The sequence below is a fragment of the Convolutriloba macropyga genome, chromosome 4 (genome assembly GCF_964194025.1).
Source record: "Convolutriloba macropyga chromosome 4, txConMacr16.3, whole genome shotgun sequence".
Lineage (NCBI taxonomy): Eukaryota > Metazoa > Xenacoelomorpha > Acoela > Convolutidae > Convolutriloba > Convolutriloba macropyga.
Window position 1 is genome coordinate 70,304,472 of NC_134471.1, and position 22,952 is coordinate 70,327,423.

The window sequence follows — 22,952 nt, forward strand, 5'->3', positions numbered from 1 at the left end:
GCAGCAAACCAAAAACACAGAACATGGCCTTTCTCGCGTTTTCCTTGTGTTTCCCATGGTTATATTAAGTAAATAGACAAAAAGAGCAGTGTACAACCTCTAAATCGTCGGAAACTTTATTTTTCGGAGAAATGCGTAATGCGAAGTTTTTGTCAATGATCATAGATGTTGCGTCCAGGGTCGTTAGTTATTTGAGGTAATTCCTATTTCAGAAAGTTTAAGTTAACAACCGATATATAATGTGTTCACAAAGATTAGAACAAAAGATGCAGAAACCTTTTGTCCCAAATGATGTTAAATGACTCCAATGAAATTAAAATGTAATTGTCCTGCTTTGAGTAACAAACCGATCGTTTCTTCATGGCATCTATACTTCTTTGTGCATCTTCTAACTCCTGTAAAATCTTCTTTTTGTCACCTGAAGACGACAACGCCTGAAACAAATTACAATACCAAACTTTTCGTTGACAAGGCTATCCAGAATGAAGACCGTCACACTTCAAGCCCATTCAGAGAAAGTTATCACGGAGCTTGGAATAAATCGTACATGTGGAGCACACGTTTTCAGAATTCACAATTTTTTCAAACAAACTCGAACAATTTCATTTTATTGAGTAACTGACATTGTACATACTGTGCTTTATATTACAAATCGCAAAACCGAATTTTATTTTCAAGTTTTTAATCAAAATGACTACTACGGAATAATTCAAAGAGTTGACAGTTTACTCACCGCATTCTCAACCATTTTCAGCTTTGATTGCAGGAAGTCATTTTGCTCCTGCAGTTCTGCTATTTTCTGAAACAAAAGACCAGATAATATAGATTAGGTTTTCATACAAAATCCATCAATAGAAAAAACCTATGACAGAATTCGATAGCAAATAATTAATCAAAATTTCAGACTTTTTGGTGCTTGCCCAAAATCTCATACACCTCCACCATTATTTGTTTTTTTATTGATTAATTATTCTCCATTTGTACTATAAATGCTCTGTAAAAATCGTTCTTTGTCCTTTCCATCTGTAAATAACGTTGATTTGTCCATGTATTGTTTAATAAATATTAGAAGGAGCGCAAAGACTTTTATTATTATATAGCCATACAATAATTGTTCCAACATTTTTCCGAAATTAGGGAATACATATGCGGGGAGGGCTTTTTTCTTCAGTCAACCTTTCACTTTGTTTACGCATCGTAGCGAAAAGAGAGATAATTTGATAACCCTTAGAGGCTACATTTGATTTCTATAAAAACAACTACAATTTTTCGCGCAGGGAAAAGAAGGGGTGGGGTGGTGTTGCTTGAAAAATTTAAAGGAAAAGGCAAAGATTTGGAGCGCAAGATCACATCATAAATTTAAATATGTCATAAATTTAAAACACAATATATTCAAAATATATTTATTGAATAAACAATTTTGTTCAAAATCAAAAAGTGCAAAAAAATTTTTAAGTAAAAATTTGAAAAAATATTCAAAAGACGAAAAAAACAAAGAAAACATTTTTTCACTGGTTTTTCTCTTCCCATGTTACTATTTTTACAACATAGAGTTTAAAATAATTTCAAGTTTTTGTTAGTTTAATAGGTTTCTGATACAGAACAATAATATAATTCAGGGATATCGAAAAAAAATAAACAAAAGAGGCTACGCGAAACGAAAAATTTCTTTAGTTTTCTCTACAAGAAAATGAAGTTCTCTCATTTTCTGCAAGAAGTTACACCAAATTCAAATAGATCATTGAGAATTGATTTAATTGAAAACTCACAGTTGGGCAAAAATTGGACAGCCGAGATCAGAACAACAAAAGTCGGGATTTTTACAGAACGGAAAAAGCTATGTTTTGTACTTTTCGTGTTGATGATCCCCGATGTCTCAATTGATTTTCTAACTTAAGCTCTCAGCTGACTTACAACTGACCGTGTGTTTCTGTTAATTAAAAATTGTGAAGCAGTCACTACTATATTTTAGCGTTCATTAAGTAAAAACTCAAATCAGGATAATCGAAAAACAATCGAAAATCATAACCTTCTTGTAAACATCTGCGCAAAATTGTTTCCATACCTTGTAACACGATGCCCTGTTTTGGAAGGGTTTATTTTGGCATTTTGAAAATTTGTAAAATGTTTCTTTAAGCGTTATTCAAAAGCAGAACAAGAAAAAAAACAGTAAAGATCGAAATTTTTTGCAACGATTTTTTTATACATTATAGATTAACAAATTTTTTGAACAAATTTTTTGCTACGATTTATTTATACATTATAGATTATATAATTATAGATTATAAAATTCACTTGAATCCTTGCACCGTCAAACTGGTCTTACATTTTTGTGCGTTCTATTTGTTCTCAAATCAAATTTAATTGAAATACTGTAGAGCCATTGAATAATATCAATATAAATATTAACAAATATTTTTCATTAAGTAGAAAAATGCTCCCTATTATTGCAAAATGATGTATTCCAAATCATTAAGGGTTCAATTTGACTCTTAATTGAAATTACCACTCACCAAAAATTGGTAAAAAAATTTAAAAATTGAGAAGAAGGAAAAAGTAATGTTTTGCAACACTGCTCTGTTTTTAACTAATGGCTGGGGGGGGGGGGGCAACGGTGGGAGGGTGTCATTGGCTGCACGGGGCCCTTACGGCCTGAACGATGCGCAGGGGTGGGGATTGGGGGTGAAGTGAGGGGGGCTGATGTGGGGGTGCAGGCTGTTGTAGGGGGGTTAACCTCTAGGAACCGCCCTTCACACCATAAGTATAATTCTCAACAGATTCTGTGGATTCCATACTTTGAGACTAGTGAGCTGAAAGGCTCTGAGAGAACTTAATGCCTGCTGGGTGCTACCTGTTTATCCGGTTTTTGAGGACAAAAAGTCAAATGAGTCAGACGAGAAATCGGTCAAGCGAAAAATCGCATAAAAAAAGACCAAAAGGACTAATAAAATTGTTACAAACTTCGTTTGAGAGCAATTGAAAGCGTCAATTTTCAATTAGAAGAAAAATAAAAAGTTTCATAATTTTTCTTCGATCTGTAACTTACACATTGACAAAATCTTTGTTTTGTTTGCTTTAAATTGAACAAAACTCAAAATTGTGTGAATTTAAGACACATGAAAAAAAAACTGGAATTAATTTCTGGCTAAAAAACTTAGCTAACATACTAATTTTTAATTTATTTCGTTAACTAGAAATTTTCGCTCGGGTTTTTTGAACTCGAAGTTTTGGTATAAATGGGTATAAAACAATCGATAACGCAATTGAATTTTCATCTGGTAAAGTTGGTAAAGTTATCTGAACATGAGGGCTCCAAATTCTTTTTTTTCAAAATATAGGAGTCGTTCTCAAGATAGCTACGGAAAGAATGGTTCAGTTTGTTTCGAAGAATTGATAGTAAAAAGAGTTTTTCGTCTCAGAACAGGGAGAAGATTTTGAAAGCCTTCAAGTGTGTTGGAACTTTCTGTGCTACCCACAGTGCGCGCGCCGTCTTGTTATATCTTAAAGTGGTTGACGCTTAATTGATGTTGGCATTTGTGCTTACCATGTGAAGCAAGGCCGCAGGTCCAGCATTGACGGACGACTCCAATGGATCCAATTTCTTATTTTCTAAAGATCCGTCCTAAAGAGGCACCACACTCACTTGACATCAATTATCACAAAACCTGCTATTGATCAAATCAGAATTTTCACTTCGATGTAGGTTGATACTTACTGCAAAGAAACTGCTTTCCAAATCCTTCATTTTCTCTATCATGTCTCTAAACAAATTCATTTAAATACATCCAATAAAAAGTTTGAAACTTGCACTTCAAATTGCACAGACAAATATCCCGCTTTCCTAAAATCATAAGGATTGGGCTATGATCATTTTAAGGGAGCTCCGCTTTTTCACTCCAATTTGATTAACACCCTATCATTTCACCCCAATTATAATGCTTTATATAATTGGTACCATTAACATTGGTACAAAAATCATTTGGCCAAAACTCCGGACCATTGCCAACCCTCAGCGGCCCGTGTGACCTGATATGAAACCATCTTAACCGAACATGGGATTAAATTATCCGCTTGATTATGAGAAAACAAGCTTGTAATACCGACTGCTAATTTGCGGGGTTAAATTTTATGGTACTGTAAAGCTATGCAGGGTCAGGTGAAAAGGTTCGGGGCGAAAAGAAGTAAACATTTTACGTTAGCATTCAACCAAAATTTGAGTTAACTTCGAGAGCTACTATATGAAATGATTGCATGGATTCAAAATCTATTGTTATTCTTGCAGAACTATCGACACGATAGACCAGAGGATAACATACGCGCGTTAGAAACATGCAACAATACAACTTAATTTGGAAATTGACGCTCAATTAATCATGCTAAACTCATGATCAAAATTCCTTACGAGTTTTCGAGTTGTGAGATATCTGCGTTCAGTTTGAGATGCCATTTCTCACTCTGACCGAACAGCTGTCGAAGCAGGAGCAAGTTTGTGTGCATTGCATAGGCCAAGTCACCCTCAACGTCCATTTTTATTTGGTCCTCCAACGAAGACAAAATCTGCAGCACCTGGACGCAAACAAATCTCATATTTTAGATCGTCTAAGACAACCGTTATAGGATCAACTAAAAACCACCCTCTTCGTGCAACTGCAGTAAGCAAGTAAAAGAAGAAAAATGAAGATCTGACAGACTGATCTGCAGCTGAATCAAATGACAACAGCGCAGTCTATTCCTTTGACAACTCAAATTGTCAGTGGTACAGAAACTGTTATTCAAACGTCCTTAGCTTGGAACAACTACGCCGAACTTGAGCGGTTTTGCGCATAAAAAAGTTCACACACACATTTGAGAGCATACAGAGCTTCATGCCATTGAGTAGGCAATCTAAATCACTTCTGCATTTACAGAAACTTTTTGCTTTTGACAGGTTGTGGCTCTATATTGCTTCGCAACATAAAAGAACACTTCATTGGTTCGCTTGAACTGACTACAAGCGCATATTTTTAGATTATTTTATTCATCTGGGGGCCTGCAACAGGTCCAAGGATAACACCAATTAAAAACTTATTTTCATGACAACCTTCAATGGATTGAAATTTCCTGGCGAAACTTTCCTCGATTACGGATTTAGAAATAGCAATACTAACAATGATTAGGCGGAAAGGAGAATTGATGTCGAAAAATAGTTCAAAGAGAAAGAAAAAAAAATTGCGAAAAACTGAAAAAAATCGAAACACATTCAGCAACTTCTAAAACATACCCGGAAGATTGCCGCCATTGATTCGCATAACCCCGATTGGGATTGAAAGCACAAAAAAACTGATTGATGTAAGAACATTTTTAAAGTGTTTTGATTTCATTTTGTTTTTAGACATAGTCCTATTTCTTAATGAGAGGATACAGGGAAGAGTATGAATGCCAATAAGCATTAGAGCTGGTAGCTAAGACTTCTAAGAACAAACTTCAAGCAGCTGGCATCTAAAATTGGGCTTTACGGGTTGGGTTCATCTCATTTCCAATTTTAATCTCGTTTTTTGATACTGATTCTGTTCATTTTAGCTTGTTTTGCTGAGAAATTCTTGCTTAAAAGCACTTTGAGCAGAATGAGCGAACAATGAAACTAGCTAAGAGAAATGAAAAAGATTTCGTGCAAAATTTCGAAAAAGAGGCAAAATGAGGCAAAGCGAAACACATTTTTGTTCGACGAAGTAAAAAAAAACATAGGACAAGTCCTGACACAATTCAAAGAAATTTCATTGACTAGACAAAAAAAGATTAAGTATGGACTATGAAGGGATTGGGAAAAACCCCTTTAAAAACAAATCAAATCAGAAAAATTGAAAAAAAAAAACAGTAAAAATGAATGTCAAAATGCTGCATGTGAACAAAAAAAACCACTAGCAAGGATGCGTATGTTTGTTCAAACACCATTTGCTCGCTCTAATTTAAAATTAGAGCTAAAACTTTTCAAGCCGCGAAACCCCTTGTTTTTTTGCTTCACTTGCCATTTGGGCATGACCAAAATCATCACTTCAATTTGAATTAAAAAATCATGAAAATGTGTGAAGATCTTGAAAATGTGTGAAACGACTCAAAGTAGAAAAGTGATCTTCCTCCTTGATCTTCCTCCTCGTATCGAACATTCTATATAGTTAAAATCTTCGAACAATAACAGGAAAAATAACATTACAAGTCTTATAACATTGAAAGTCTAACAAAAACCGCCATAGCATCTGAAAAATTTACTTTTTTTTGCGACTCCAAAAAATTATTGGCAAAAACTATTAAGACCTTGTAATAAAAGTTTATTGCAGCAAAACACTACCAACTGACAAACAATCTAACAAAATGGGTTTATAAAGGGGAAACCCGAAAAGGAATGGAAATGACGAAAGGGAATGTAAAAAAAATCTTTAAAACTATCTCCAAAATGCAACTTCCCAACCATTACACCTAGAAGAAGTTCTACCACATCTTCTCGTACAACGGTCAGCCACCCAATAATTGTCGGACAAACAAACAACAATTAAAACGTGAAAAGAACGAAAACGAGAAATAAAATTAGTAATTTGTATAATTAATTTCAGTGAAAGAGCCACAACTAGCATTCAAGTGTCACTTAACAGCAGAAAATTAATAGATCAGCTTCTATTCAAAACCAGAGCAAGAAAAACTACTTCGAGAAGCATAAAATTAGAAGATACGGACAAAAAACTCAAAAAAGAGACAAATCGGTCAAAACTTGTTCAAAATTACTCAACTTTCTTTAACACAAACAATTTAAAACAAAAATCAATCGATTTGAAAGACCACGACAGACCAAATAATTTCAATAAATTTCAATCACACAACTCCCCAAATGCAATAAAAATGAATAAGTATACAGAAACTGCTTAAAAAAAACTTAAAACAATGCAAAATGGTAAAAAATAGCTGAAAATTGAACCGAAAATTGTAATATTTAATTCAGATGCTCCAAAATGCTTCCAAACACACTAGAACTGCTCTTCAATTTATTCCGTCGTTTAACCTAAACACTTAGTTTTCACGTGCCCCATTGAATTTTACATCATGTTTTAAATACACTTATGGCTTTTGTAAAATGTTCAACAGAAAAGGCGTTGGCAGTGTTCTAGTGTGGTTCACATCTCTTCAATTTTAATTTCAAAATTTATAGCTTTATTGTGCTCATATTTCTGCATACGTGTTTGACGTAGAATTCAATAATCAGAAAAATAAGCAATCGTTTGTTGCTAAACGGAGAACGTTGATAGACGAAAAATTTATTTTTGAGAAAAAAAATAACCGAAAGAATGGCCAGTTGAGTAGGTTCAATGGATGGTGATAAGAGAAGCCCGATAATGCTTTTTATTGACAACAAGATGAGGAACGGCATCTGATGTACGGCTTTATGATTAGACAATTAACTTTTTCAAACCTGAATAGTTATTTAAAAATTTGGTAAAAAAGGCCCAGAGAACAAAATTTATGCTGAAAACTTTGTACGAGAGAGCAGTTATTTACCTTTGACCTGTTTGGACTTCAATCTATGTGGTGCTAAACGGAAGGCTTCGACCTCAATCCTGTTAAACTACTACTATTACTATTCATTTTTAGGACTAAATGTTTCGAAATAGAGAACACTCGTATTGAAAATATGACATGTAAGATTTTACAACATGTGGAACCCTGAAAATTGCACGTGCGTTCAAGTTGCTCTCTTGATTTCAACAAGCAAGACGAAAATAGAAACAAATTTTACACCGAATCTTGAGCACCCTAGATTGATCCCCCACCAACTTTTTTTTGGCTGTTATCATATCAGAAGCAATGTGCACGTGAGCAAATCAATTATGTAGTGGTTCTTCAGCAGCTTGTGTGGACCTCAAACCAGTGAGATCTAACCAAAACGACCCCCGCCCTTGTTTTTTTTATCTGGTGGGATAAAAAAAACTTGATAGGCAATTGCGCATTCAATGTTAACAGTTATCAAAACTAGAGAAAGCAAGAAGGTTTCGTTAGCTGAGACTAACAATACTACAGAGCTTAGTCAGGGGGCAAAACAATGCAATTTATCTTCGGGACTGACTCAGCAAATGAATAATTTAATAATTGATGACAACGCTTCCCGCTTTCAAGTGCCCCCCAAAACAACACTTTTCTAACCCGACAAAAAGGATAAACTGTACCAGATATCTGTTATCGAACATCATCTTGGAAAAACTAAAATTAGATATGACCAGTGGGGACCGAACTTCGCTGAGATGGTGTGCTCCAAATCAATATGGGCCTACTCGCAATTTACGCCTTTACTGTCTACAGTAATAAAGATAGCACGCGATTTAGCGAAGCGAATAGACGAGATTGTGCAATCCGCGAGTTCACCAAATCTAGCTACAACAGATATAAATCTAAATGAACTCCCAGATCTCGAAACCATCAGCAGTAAACACATCCCTACCCTAAGGTTCATTCCTGTAAAGTTTCGGGTGAGATGGTCAGAATTACTAACATCCGTTATCGATGCTTGCATTTCACACGCGCAATCGATAGAAAATTGGAAAAAACTCTTTGCAATTAGCAAATGTGTTCTACGCGCGTCTAATCGTGGGGGCAAGAAACACAAGCATCAGCAAGAGAAACAGTTGTTGAGCAGACTTGAACGATGGAAATCAGGTGATTATGCTGCACTGTGGTACAAGGCGGCCTCAATGAAGCAGTCAAATAAAACTAGCAATGAGTCAATAGACGCCTTAGCAAGCCGCGCGAAATCTCTTTGTCTGCAGGGGCAGTTTGGGAGGGCAGCGAAAGTTCTGTCTTCTGACGGCGTCGCACCTGACAATGCTGCAACGTTGAATGAACTTAAAAAGCTCCACCCTAAGCAAAAGCAACCTGACCACCAATTTGATCAAGATGCTAACACGAACGCATATCAATTTGACGAGGCATCAGTATTCTTCCAAATCGAGTCGTTCTCCAAATTTACTGCAGCTGGGCCGTCGAAAATGTATCCCGAGCATCTGCTGCATGCTGTAAACTGCGGTGCCCCTGATCAATCAAAGCGAGCAATCACTAGTTTAACAAAATTTGTCAACTTAGCTAGCAGGGGCCAGCTTCCCGAATTCGTTGCTCCTATGCTATGTAGTGCAACAATAACTGCATTGAAAAAATTGAAAGGTGGGGTCCGTCCTATCGCTGTTGGGGAAGTCATTCGACGTCTTATTGCTAAATGCATAGCTCGTGAAGCGAATTCAGATGCTGTTGATCTTTTTAACACAAAACAATTGGGGGTAGCAGTCAAGGGTGGTGCTGAGGGCATAGTACATGCAACAAGAGTTTCCTTTGAAAAACTGCAAAGGTCAAAAGATTCCGGAATATTGCATATTGATTTCAAAAATGCCTTCAATTCGGTAAAAAGAAGCAAGGTTTTGGAAGCAGTCGCAAAATTCTTACCTAGTGTTGCCCCTTTTTGCGACTTTTTGCTACTCACAACACAGTCATTTGCATTTTAACAACACATACTTAAGTAGCCAATCGGGAGTCCAACAAGGGGATCCTTTGGGGCCGCTTTTGTTTTCACTAGCTCTGTGGCCAATCATTAAAGAAATTGAAACAAAATTACCAAATCTAGTACAGCATAATTGGTATTTGGATGATGGCATCCTTGCTGGTACCCACCAACAACTTTGCACAGCATTGAATTTGTTGACACATTTGGGTGAAGGATGCGGCTTAGAGCTCAGAATAGAAAAATGTGAGCTTTGGTCACCCGTTGATCTGAACGCCATAGATAACAGAGTAAAAAGAAATAGCAAAGAAGGACTTGAGATCTTGGGCGCTGCCATCGGCAATCCCAGTTTTGTTGCTGCATCTTTGAGAAAAAGATTCAACAAAATAGGGAAACTGCTCGACAACTTGGCGTACCTAGAAGACCCACATTGTGCGCTTGGAATTCTTCGAAGCTGTCTTGGTGCCCAAAAGATGGTATATTCCCTGCGATGTAACACTCCCTCTGACGAATCCTCTGTTATTTTGCAGGATTTTGACAAGCTTCAGAGAACAACATTTGAGAATATGTTAGGCACCCTTATAAGTGACAACGCTTGGAAGCAGGCTTGTCTACCAATAAGCAAAACTGGCGTTGGAATTAGACAAGCAATTGACCAATTGAAAGCGGCGTTTGTTGGGTCAGTATCGCAGGCAGACGCTTTAGTGGAACAAATAACCGGTGAGAAAATTACAGACAATCAAATTTTCAAAGAAACAGTGGAAGAACTGAAGAATCTAGAAATTAGCCAATATACGCAACACAAGATTCAAGAGGCACTTGAACGATGGAAATCAGGTGATTATGCTGCACTATGGTACGAGGCGGCCTCAATGAAGCAGTCAAATAAAACTAGCAATGAGTCAATAGACGCCTTAGCAAGCCGCGCGAAATCTCTTTGTCTGCAGGGGCAGTTTGGGAGGGCAGCGAAAGTTCTGTCTTCTGACGGCGTCGCACCTGACAATGCTGCAATGTTGAATGAACTTAAAAAGCTCCACCCTAAGGAAAAGCAACCTGACCACCAATTTGATCAAGATGCTAACACGAACGCATATCAATTTGACGAGGCATCAGTATTCTTCCAAATCGAGTCGTTTTCCAAATTTACTGCAGCTGGGCCGTCGAAAATTTATCCCGAGCATCTGCTGCATGCTGTAAACTGCAGTGCCCCTGATCAATCAAAGCGAGCAATCACTAACAAAATTTGTCAACTTAGCTAGCAGGGGCCAGCTTCCCGAATTCGTTGCTCCTATGCTATGTAGTGCAACAATAACTGCATTGAAAAAATTGAAAGGTGGGGTCCGTCCTATCGCTGTTGGGGAAGTCATTCGACGTCTTATTGCTAAATGCATAGCTCGTGAAGCGAATTCAGATGCTGCTGATCTTTTTAACACAAAACAATTGGGGGTAGCAGTCAAGGGTGGTGCTGAGGGCATAGTACATGCAACAAGAGTTTCCTTTGAAAAACTGCAAAGGGCAAAAGATTCCGGAATATTGCAGAATGATTTCAAAAATGCCTTCAATTCGGTAAAAAGAAGCAAGGTTTTGGAAGCAGTCGCAAAATTCTTACCTAGTGTTGCCCCTTTTGCGACTTTTTGCTACTCACAACACAGTCATTTGCATTTTAACAACACATACTTAAGTAGCCAATCGGGAGTCCAACAAGGGGATCCTTTGGGGCCGCTTTTGTTTTCACTAGCTCTGTGGCCAATCATTAAAGAAATTGAAACAAAATTACCAAATCTAGTACAGCATAATTGGTATTTGGATGATGGCATCCTTGCTGGTACCCACCAACAACTTTGCACAGCATTGAATTTGTTGACACATTTGGGTGAAGGATGCGGCTTAGAGCTCAGAATAGAAAAATGTGAGCTTTGGTCACCCGTTGATCTGAACGCTATAGATAACAGAGTAAAAAGAAATAGCAAAGAAGTACTTGAGATCTTGGGCGCTGCCATCGGCAATCCCAGTTTTGTTGCTGCATCTTTGAGAAAAAGAGTCAACAAAATAGCAAAACTGCTCGACAACTTGGCGTACCTAGACAACCCACATTGTGCGTTTGGAATTCTTCGAAGCTGTCTTGGTGCCCCAAAGATGGTATATTCCCTGCGATGTAACACTCCCTCTGACGAATCCTCTGTTATTTTGCAGGATTTTGACAAGCTTCAGAGAACAACATTTGAGAATATGTTAGGCACCCTTATAAGTGACAACGCTTGGAAGCAGGCTTGTCTACCAATAAGCAAAACGGGCGTTGGAATTAGACAAGCAATTGACCAATTGAAAGCGGCGTTTGTTGGGTCAGTATCGCAGGCAGACGCTTTAGTGGAACAAATAACCGGTGAGAAAATTACAGACAATCAAATTTTCAAAGAAACAGTGGAAGAACTGAAGAATCTAGAAATTAGCCAATATACGCAACACAAGATTCAGAAGGCACTTGACGATGCTGCTTTTTCTGACCTTCTTGGTAATCAGACTTCAAATCGGGAGAAAGCTCGTTTGCTTTCACTAACGTTGCCTCAATCTGGTGCCTGGCTTTCCGCACCTCCAATCCCTAGTCTAGGCCTTCACCTTCAGCCAAATGAATTCAGAGCCGCATTGAAGTATCGGATTGGTGTTCCGTTATACATTGAGGAACGAAAGTGCCCTTACTGTCAAAACGGCAGACTGGACAAGCTGGGTGATCACGCTTTAAGCTGTCATGGTCGGGGGGATATGATATCGCGGCACGATAGAGTGAGGGATAGAATAATTGCTGCTTGCTCGACCGCAAACTTATCACCCGTCTGCGAACAGAAAAATTTGATTCCAGATAATAACTCAAGGCCAGGAGACATATACTTGCCCAGCTGGTCAGCGGGACAACCATCTGCGTTAGACGTAACCATAACTTCCCCACTGCAGCCCAGTCTAATTTCAGATGCGGCGAGGAGGTGTGGTTTTGCTCTGACAAATGCTGAAGATAGGAAATATGAACAATATGCCCAAAAATGTGCCGAAATAGGTATCCAGTTTGTACCACTCGCGTTTGAATCTTTCGGGGGCTTCTCAGATTTGGTCCGAAAAACTTTGAAACGTATAGCCTTGCTTGCCGATAACCGAAACTTTCAACCAGCTGGTTTATCAGTTGCCTACAATCGATTATCTCAAGGAGTCTCAGTGACTTTAATGAGAGGTTCAGCCACAATGCTGATCGCCAGAGATCCCCTGTTATGAGACTCATTCCTGCGACAACACCTTCAGCCCCACAATAGTTAATTTACAGTATTGACTCACCCAATTTTAGTTGCCCAGTTATTGCTGTGCGCGAACTTGTTTGTCACCCAATGAGTGGGGACAATGCTCATTTCTTCTGTTCAACCCGATTGTGTGGGTTGATTTTGAAGAAATTTTGAAGACCCAATTGTGAGGGTTTCTGGGAACAAATAAAAGGCAAATACTCAATTGCGTGGGCGCCATGGTGATTTGTGGGCACAAGGTTGATCGCAAGAAAACTTTCTGCGAATTGACTGAACTTAGAAATGATTTAAACCATGATTTCCCCAACCAAGAACACCTTAAATTTGTTTATTTTTTGCTTTCAAAAAAAAAAGATTTTACTTCACATTTAATATTACAGCGAATAGATTTCGATCCTTCTAACCTCGTCCTGTGTGAAGGTGCTCTCTTGCATGACCCTGCCACTGGTGACGTCATCGAAGCATGTGTGAATACTCTTGACTACCTCCTTCCTCTTGAATCGGGAGAAGCGCATGTATCCCACCACCTGGGTAGTGTGGTGCTCGTTTAGTCCAAGCGCTTTCTCCTGAAATTATGACTCATAATTCTTTGTCGAACACGCAGTACCCTAGTCGCAAAATTTAATCTTGCATGAATCGTGCATGACAATTTTTTTTGCAAGATCACCTTTTTAAGACGAGAAAATGCACCGAACTATAAGCTGAAGAAGCGCAAGAAGCCCTGTTGTACGTCCTATTTTATCTCAGAAGTGCAAACAAACATTAAAAAGCCCTCGATATGATATGTCAATTATTAATATTGGTCACTAGATGGTCAGAATTTTGCACTGCCATACTTCATTTCAAGCTGTTTAGGCCAATGACATTACCGACTAAAAAATATCGTTAATAAGTCACTTCTGGACTATCTGCCACATGAAAAACGAAAAAACGGACCTTTCAGGTAAATAATACTTATGTCAATAGTATCACAAAACACATTGTAATAAACAGAGCTGACATATTGCCAGAAAAAAGCCACAATAGCTTCGTAGATCTGCAGTCTCAAAAAATAGAAAAAGAAACAGACCAAAAACACTTCAAAGTAGCGAGATGTTATATTTTGATTATGAATCTGCTTCTATTAGCTGCTCTTAAATAACCTTCAATCAGGGTGACAAACACTCACTTGACCTTATCTCTTTGAATTAAATTTAACAAAGTCAATTTCAGAGAGAGGAAGTCATTTTTGAGAGTGAGGTGTCACGCGTGACCAAAAATTTAATCACGCGAACGAACAAAAAAGTCGCTCCAAAAGAGTGAAAAATGACGTCACGCACGCAATTCAGTTGAAATTGCATGAACGAATGAACAAAAAGCAGATTGTGACGTCATATGGTCGTAACAAAACTCTTGGCGAATTAAAAAAACACAGCAGGACAAGTCTTCACGTACAATTCAAAGAATTTTCATTGAATAAACAAAAGACTACACCTAGAAAGGACTAAGACTGAATTGGGAAAACCATTTCAAAAAATCAGATCAAAAAACAGAAAACCAAAGTTAAAATGCCGCATGTTATTAAAAAACCACTAGCGAGAAAGGGAAATTTGGTTCAAATAAAAAACTAGGCCTAGAATGAACTATGAATAGATAGGGAAAATCATTAAGAGAAAAATCCGATACAAAAATCGAAAAAAAAAGTTAAAATTAAAGTGAAACTGCCGCATGTGAACAAAAAACCACTAGCGAGAAAGCGAATTTCTGTTCAAACACTGTTATCTCACACTACTTTAAAATTAGAGTGAAAAAATTTTACGCCGAAAAACCACTCGCTTTTTCGCTCCATCTCCTGTTTCGGCGTGACCAAAATCACTACTCCAATTTGACTTCAAAATTCATGAAAATGTGTGAACAGATCTGAAAAAAAAGACAGCGCCCCATTACAATTCAAATTCTTTGAATCGTAAAAAAAACCAATAGAAGGTCAATAATAGCCTCGGCTATCGCTTCGCGGCTATTACTAAATAAATTGGTTTTCATATTGCTTCAACAGATTTTTTTTTCTTTCTATTAACGTAAAAATCATTTAATAATTTCTGAGCACCAAATCTGAGCGAGCACAATAAGGCTATACAGCCTATTTCTTGTGTCGCAAGGAGAGATTTTCTTTTTGACATTCCATATAACCCGCAACCAGAAAAAAACAACACTTAATCATTTATCCAAAATAACAAGCTTAAATTTCTACCAAAACAATTTTGAAAAAATGTCAGAACGTTGTATGATTTGATTCACTGGTTCTCTAATTGTCGACCACGCTAATTTCAAATGATGTTCCTTGTTTCTGGTTAGAGCGAATTCTCATAATGACAAAACATGTACTTGACTCAAGCACCGTGCTAACGTACCATTATGCAGTAGAATAACAGACAGAATCCACGACAATACCTATCTGAAAAAAATAACCCACATTACGGAGTAGTTTTTCATTAGACCCAATTACAGCTAAGCGGTTTTTATTTTACTACGGAAAACAAAAAAAATAGCTCAATTAAATTATATTTTCATCCAATTATTCACTTTAAAATGATCACATAGCATCGTAGATCCAGCTTTAAATAATTCAGAAATCTATTTTAAATTTATCAATATTTATTAACCAATATAAATTGGGAGTTAATTCGCATGCAGTAAACAAAACTTTATCAGTTAGTTTTAGGATTGATTTTTTCACAACACAAGTTAGCTCACACCGCTAAGCAACATTCACTTCCATGCACGTTAAGCCATGATTATCAGCACAGGACGTGACCGAGTCCGACTTCCGATCCAGGGTGCGGCCAACAATTCCAATCCCACCCGATTCTTTTTGATCACTGGATCGGGGTTTGATTGGTAGCGGAGCTTTAGGGTGTTTAGTCTTCAACACCAGTTGCTTCCGCAAATGATTTGGCGACTTTCTCTGCGTATTTCTTTCTTTCGTCGTCTGACATTCCAGCGCTTTTGGCCTGAAATACGAGACAAAAGAGATGAATCGTGGTACTTTTCTGAGTCAATTTAGGAAAAGTCATCAAAGTGTTAAAATCTGGATGTTAAGCCACATTTCTTTGTATTCTACAGAATCATTAGTAACATTTTATTTGAAAAACAATCCAAAACTCAAACTGGAGCAATTGGTTAGTTTTACAAATGTTAGCCATTTTTCATTCGACAATCTGTTTTGAGCCCCCCCCCCCCCCCCAGACGAACGGGCTATCTTTTCACATAGCAAGTTGTTCAATAAGTTGATTTGTAATTGTGGGGTCACAAAAATCACGTGCTGTGTAGGGCAAAATAAACCCTGGATTTGTTACCTTGAGTTGTTTGAGTTTACTCAAGAGATCATCCATGGCGGTGTCGACAGAGGCGGCAGCTGCTTCCGCTTTCGCGTCGTCTTTCTTGAACACAGCTGACATTTGAGAAGCACACGAATCAGCAAGGGCTTCTGCTTCGCTGAAAATATCCTCAGATTAATTTTAAAAAATTGCGCATTTTGATGGTTGATTAAGAGGCCCGCAAAACCATAACACGAAAATTATTTGCACGAATAGAAGGTTTAAAAGAAGTAAAGGTTTCTGTTTCGCACCAACTCGGGCTCGAACCCATACCCCTCGTTTAACAGCCATCGGTCTCACTAATTAAGCTATCTATGCGTATTGCACTTGTCTTTTGCTCGTACTACAGCAAATTTGTGGACAATGGCGTTTGTGACTTGCTTGTTTTTGCTATACCGCATGCTTAATGAGCGCAAAAAAATGCGCATATTAGGAGTTTAAAAATGATAATAAAGCGCGTCTCAAAACACATTTATTACGCTAGGTTGCAAGATTAAGAACCCCTAAAACATGTTACGATAGGAGCGCTGTTGACCATTGTGCTCAATTGCGAGTGACATTTACTATAAAAGAGGAAGATTAGACAATATCACTAAAACAGCTCAAAACTTAGTTTCATAGAAATTTTATGGATAATGGTAATAGAACAATACTTCAAACTTCAGATTATCAGTCCTCCATCTTACGAACTGCGCTATAACCGCTACAAGCCACCGTTCCTCAAAATCACTTTTATCATATCAATAAACAAGTTTCACATTGAGAGCATTTAGGAACTCAAAAAAAAATCAAAAAATAAAAAAAATTCAAAACTGAAGCGCGAAAAACTTAGTCGAAAGCTAAGAGTGTTTTAGAATAGCGCAGAATCTGTAAAGCTAAAATTTTGCAGAAAAAACATTTACAATAATTACTTCGAACTTCGTTTGGGAGCAATTAAAAAACACGTAGTTCCCAGGACAGTAAATCCTCCCTCTGGGCGAGCCTACTTTCAAGCCATCATAGCCTCGTGGTGACTGCACCTGACTAGCAGTCTTCTGTCCCAAGTTCGGTTCGCATACATGTACTTTGAGCCTTTTAGGTCATTGACCACTCTCGATATGTTTGCTTAACCAACCAAGCTGCTCAATGCGGCTCTTAAACGCGCGCTAAACAGGCCCCTTAAAAATGCAAAAACTTTAAACGACATACTTTAAACTTAAAACGACTCAATGTCGCAAGTGCTCTCGAACAACAGACAGCATGGTGTTGATTAGAAATCTCCATGTCTACTAAAGGGAGGGTACGAACTCTCGACCCTCAGAATGACAGTCCTCCATCTAACCAACTGCACTATAACAACTAGAGACCACCACTTCTCACAATCGCTTTTATTGTATCATTAAACATAATTCAGATTGAGAACATTTAAGATGACGCAAAAATCAAAAAGTAAAGCGTGAACAACTTAGTTGAAAGCTAAAAGTGTTCTAGAATAGCGCAGAATCTGCAAAGCTAGAACTTTGTAAAAACAGGTTTACAATATTTACTTCAAACTTCGTTCGGGAGCAATTAAAAAGCACTTAGTACCCATGACAGTAAAACCTCCCTCTAGGCGAGCGTACTTTCAAGCTCTCTTAGCCTTGTGGTAAATGCACCAGACTAACAGTCTTTTGTCCCAGGTTCGGTTCTCACCCATCTACTTTGAGCTTTTTAGGTCACTGACCTCTCTCGATATGTTCGCTTAACCATGCTGCTCAATGAGGCACTTAAAAATGCGCTTCGAGTGGCCCCTTAAACAAGCAAAAATATTGTCCCATTTTAGAGCTTAGGCGTTTAATATATAGGATAGGATTAATTACTAAGCTACTCATATTTACATAAAGCACAAATAATTGAGTTGTAATAACCTGAAGCCATTTCTTGTATGTAACTGGGAATTAGTGAAGTTAGTTTTCAGTCAGTAATGCAGAATTCCGTCAAAATGGTTGGATTCATATTTTGTAAAGCCAGTTCGAAAATGAAGGTCAATGGACTTCGATATATGTCCTTGTTAGTCATTATTTATTAAATAAATACAAAATTATTAACAACAAAAACTTGAATACTTTTCAAAAAACGAGAAAGTGAGTCCCCGCGTTAATGATTTGATCTATTTTCTTAGTAATAATGTCCTCAAAATCAAGTGTTTTCTGACAGAAGCTACAAAAAACTATATATTAAACCTTCAGGCTATCAGAAACTCTGCAGGATTTATAGAAGCAGACAAAAATTAACAAAAAAATGTTTAATAATTAGCAAAACTAGCCAAAAAGTTGCTCAAGTTCTTGCAGCTAAGGACATCAAAACAAATTTTGCCTTGATGAAATTTACATCTTAACCGATAGAAAAGCCTTTAAAACCTCTACTGTGACTCAACTGTGTAAATGAAAAAAAATTCATAAAGGCAGAAAATATGAAAGAGCGCATATATAGAAGGGCCCAAAAACTTAATACAAGACATTTTTACATTGACTTCAGGCATTACCTTATATTCAGCAAAAATAGAATTTGAAAGGCGGCCAATGCCAGCTTACGGAGTGATGCAACTTAACGGGTTTTATCTGTTTTACATTTTCGAAAGCTCAAGATAATGTCAAAAACATTAAAAAACAGCTCAAGAAGTCCCAATACGACTAGAAGTAGGAACCTGCACAGACTTACCAATTTCACCAACGTTAATGATAGCAAATCAGTTAGCGTATAAAAAGAAACTAACTTAATCTCTCCTTGACAGATAAAAAATCAAAGGGTTGTCCAAAAGTGTTTTGATTACTTTTTGGCATTATCTTTGAACTACGTCCTGGTCATTCATCTTATTTTCTAGTGCTCTGAGAAAAAATAAAAATTCAATATCAATTTGAAATAAGCAAAAAAATGTCTATTAAAACCTATCACAAACCGGTTTGGAGCTCACAGTCCCTCACTGTGCAAAACAATACCGCAAAAGAAGTACGACGAAGAGATCAGACACAACCGTAAAAAAACTACACAGCAAAAAGTTTTCAACTTTCCGAACAAACTCGCAACATAGAGCGCCAATTTTGTAAACGGATATTAAGCAGACATTTAGACACTGAATCGAGGAAAACAATGGAACTACACCCTAAAACTTATTCTTTCCAATCTAACCTAACAATTTTTTTTACTAAATTACAAAAGTTTTTGTACTGAAAAGATAACTGAAACAAAAAAACTAATTGTTTCATCTCTCATACGCATTAAAAAACTTTTTTTGTCCGCAAGATGACTTTTTACATCTTGATATATACAAATTAAAATTGTCTTCATTTCGTGTAACCCTTACAAAAAGACCTAAAACTCCAAAATCTTATACGAATTTTAGAAGATCGGATAAAATTGATAAAACAATCGACTTTTTTTAAAAAATTCCTCAAAACTAAGCACTTATCAGCTTAAAAATAATAGAACAAACTAATTTGGATTGAATATAGAAGAAACCAAAAGATGAAAGCCGCCACGCACATGAAGTAAACAAATTAAAAAAAACTGACGAAATGAAACATCTATTTTTTCTTATTTTCTAAAACTTTTGTCAAAATTTTGAATTTCAAGTCCTCAAAAGCAATGCAGCAGGAATCATAATGTACTAAACATGAAAAAAATACAACGCTTGTCACTCCATCCTGTTTGAAAATTTAAAAAACCTGAAAATATTACTGAAAAAATGAAATCATCACAGCAGTTGAAAACGAGTAAATTTATAATCTGCCTCCTATTAATGTCATTCTCAAAATAAGCAAAACGTCAAGAAAACACTTTCCAACCTATACCTGCCATGTCAAAGCCCTTTGGAATGGGCTAAATACAGTTTTCAAAAAGTCGCAAAAGATTTTTTAAAAATCGCTAATACTTTACACCAACTTTTTTTCGCTCTTTTAAAAACGCGGTACAAACAGAAAATCACGTCTGTTCTCCATTTTTTTTTCAATTTCTCGAAACACTTATTTATCATTCCCGCCAATTTCTGTTTCAAATACTCCTCAACGAAATTATCGATAAAAGAGACGTTCCAACAATACTCACCTTCAAATCGCAAATATACATAGAACCAATACCATTCAAATTCTCTGGATTGAAAAACTGTAATATGTAATACGCGGTACAAGCAGAAAATCACGTCTGCTCTCCAATTTTTTAACAGTACTCCCTTCGCTTTGTTAGTGATCCATAAAGCGACCAATAAGAAACTCGCTATCGCTTCGCGGCTACTGAAAACTGATAATGCGGAGGAAATATGATTTACAAAATTTCCGACCGGTCAATTTTGTTCACTTTAATTGACATACAATCTAGTTAACATCATAAAACAAAGTAACGGCTCTGTGCCTTCGCTCATGCAAAATGTCAATTACAAAAATCTTTCAGCCCCATAAGCTGCGCGATAATCTAAGGCAATGAAAAAGTTCAGGACTTCAAAATTTATGGCCGAACAATACCTTCTGCGGAGGGTCAAGTAGTATCATTGGAAAGCCCCTGAAAAACTGAATCAATTATGAAGTAGATTTTTCAGGAAGAATTTGAAAAACTTTTTTTTCACTTCATTTTGTTCTTTCAAACTTCAAATTAATAACTCAACTTTCAGTCTTAACTATATATGAGATTGAATGATATGGTGTTATATATAGCAGATCAAAATTTACGTTTTAATGCTTTGTCTAAAAAGAAAAGATTATTGATTCTACTTGAATTCTACTTTAGTCTCCACTCCAAAAATGATAATAGGTTTTCTTTTTAAATATTTTGTACGATCTCTTGGTTCTCTGCTTTGGACAACAATTACGGTTTAAGACCAGCATGTGTTATAAGCATTTTTAAGCTGCCAGGCGTTCAAATTTTATGAACTGGGAATCTTTCAAAAGAGGTAATTATTAAGTGAATCTTTCCCGAAAACATTTTCAGCGTAGTTGGACCAGTTTCGTAGCATTTTCATTGAAGTTGTTATCAGGATACTTATGTATCAGGAAGATTGAATGGATGTAGCAATATTTCTCTTTTAGAACTCATTCATCTTAACAAAATCTAGGCTGCGTAAAGTTAGGAGGAACTATATAAATCTGTAAAGAATCGGGTCTCGTAAAACCTGCTGGAGGCTGTTGCAGCTTTACTGTCTCCCCCGGCACCCTCTTCTCCCTCTGCACCAGCAGCTGCCTCCTCCCCCTTCCTCACTGGAGGTGACCACTTCTTGCGCTTCATTCCTGTAAATTATTTATCATCTTTTGATAACCAGCTGGTTAAAGTTTTGATAGCTCCAAGTTTTGATAACCAGTTGGCTAAAGTTTACACGTCAAAAACAATACTAGATTTCTATTTTTCTAGTACACTATTTTAAATTACGATTAGAGGCTCCGTGTACTACTCAACATAAAAGTTAACTTCTGAAGTTGCTAATATTTCGTACGAATGGTACAAATACAGATTGCTGAAACAGTTGCTGCTGTAGCATTCGTTTAAATTTTTTTCGCGAATTTATTTTATTTCAAGGTGCATTTCAAAATTCTTTTATTATTTATTTAAACTTTTATGCAGTCGCATTGCGCTTACAATTGAAAATCAGTTCGCACTTACGAACGAGACATTACATTTATTACACTTAAGACTAAGCCAACACACTACAGACATGACAGGCACTGTTACGCATAAGAAATCATTTTATTTTCATAACACCCACCTGTCCAAGGATTAGCCAGCAGCGCATTGAGCACCCTGGTAACTCCAAACTCCTCCTTTGACTCGTACCTCGTGGACTCCTCGCTAGCTCCCTCGGATCCAGCCACAAACTTGTCCTCGGGTTTCAACTCCACAAGTTCAAACGAAGTCTCAGAGCAAAACTGAGAAATATTCTCATAAGTCTCAACTGCATTCTCGAAATTCTCGCACACCGCTAGGCAGACGTCCAATTTCTTTTCCTTCATTTGGTCAGCATACGCAAACAGTGCGCCGACTGACGACTCATTTTTGGCATCAAACAGCACGACCAGAGCTTCCGTCAAATCTTTGCTAGCGGGCAAGTTCTGGAAACTTCCAGTTTTGATGTTAATAGAAGCTGTGTAGTATTTACAATCAACGTTCCAAACTGCATCTGAGGGAACTGTATCGTTCGAACATTCGATTTGCGTGACCTCATTAACCAGTTTCGCAATGTCGGCTTTTGATTGCCCAACGAAGAGAATTGAAGGAACCCGACGAGACATAATTCAGAACTGATCAAATAATCTGAAAAATTCAAGACTCCATGTAAAACTAATTTTTCTTCGACATATGAGGATTAACGCAGCCAATTAAAACGTTTTTATAACTCTTGAGTATGCGAAAAAATTTTTGACGTTTTTTCGCCAATTTTGACGATAACAATCAAGGCAATGATCACCAGGCCAACTATCCATTTTATTATATGATATGTTCACAAACATAGCTGGTAGATTGCCAGAAAATAACCGCAATAGCTTTGTAAATCTGCAGTCTCAAAAAAACAGTAAAAAAGACAGACCAAAAAATTCGACTTTTCATTGAAGTAAATAAAAGTCAATTTCAAAGTGAGGAAGTCATTTTGGAGAGTGAGGTAAGTCAAGTGTTAATCACGCGAATGAACAAAAAAACTCGCTCCACTAAGAGCGAACAATGACGTCACACACGCACTTCAGTTGAAATTGCATGAACGAATGAACAAAAAACAGATTTGAAGTGATTGTGACGTCATATGGTCGTAACAAAAATAACGACAACGAAACAAAAAAAAAAACAAGATAAGGCCAATAATAGCCCCAG

At 37.0% G+C, this 22,952-nt stretch overlaps 3 protein-coding genes across 3 annotated transcripts in view; 1 reads left to right on the forward strand and 2 right to left on the reverse strand.

Moving 5' to 3' along the window:
- LOC142337869 (uncharacterized) overlaps window positions 1-22,952 on the forward strand; it is a 240,646-nt gene that overhangs the window by 108,956 nt on the left and 108,738 nt on the right. The window lies entirely within an intron of this gene.
- The window catches only part of LOC142337872 (leucine zipper transcription factor-like protein 1), a 458,027-nt gene that overhangs the window by 5,093 nt on the left and 429,982 nt on the right, over window positions 1-22,952 (reverse strand). Inside the window, exons 2-8 of the mRNA XM_075387473.1 lie at window positions 15,183-15,228; window positions 13,197-13,358; window positions 4,403-4,566; window positions 3,716-3,761; window positions 3,545-3,622; window positions 734-799; window positions 348-434 (exon numbers count right to left, since the gene is read on the reverse strand). Coding sequence (XP_075243588.1) covers window positions 348-434; window positions 734-799; window positions 3,545-3,622; window positions 3,716-3,761; window positions 4,403-4,566; window positions 13,197-13,358; window positions 15,183-15,185 — 606 coding nt within the window. The 5' untranslated portion in view covers window positions 15,186-15,228. The remainder of the gene's footprint in view (window positions 1-347; window positions 435-733; window positions 800-3,544; window positions 3,623-3,715; window positions 3,762-4,402; window positions 4,567-13,196; window positions 13,359-15,182; window positions 15,229-22,952) is intronic.
- On the reverse strand, window positions 15,309-22,401 carry LOC142338642 (alpha- and gamma-adaptin-binding protein p34-like). The gene is made up of 4 exons (XM_075388486.1): window positions 21,856-22,401; window positions 21,268-21,382; window positions 16,128-16,266; window positions 15,309-15,782 (listed from the first exon to the last, which is right to left on the reverse strand). The coding sequence occupies exons 1-4, from the start codon at window positions 22,376-22,378 to the stop codon at window positions 15,690-15,692; spliced, it is 870 nt and encodes a 289-aa protein (XP_075244601.1). The 5' UTR covers window positions 22,379-22,401; the 3' UTR covers window positions 15,309-15,689.

Coding starts and splice junctions, on each gene's coding strand:
- LOC142338642 (XM_075388486.1), bottom strand. CDS start 22,378: ATGTCTCGTCGGGTTCCTTCAATTCTCTTCGTTGGGCAATCAAAAGCC. Junction 21,383..21,855: donor GCTGGCTAATCCTTGGACAG/GTGGGTGTTATG, acceptor AATAATTTACAG/GAATGAAGCGCAAGAAGTGG. Junction 15,783..16,127: donor GTAAACTCAAACAACTCAAG/GTAACAAATCCA, acceptor CTCGTATTTCAG/GCCAAAAGCGCTGGAATGTC.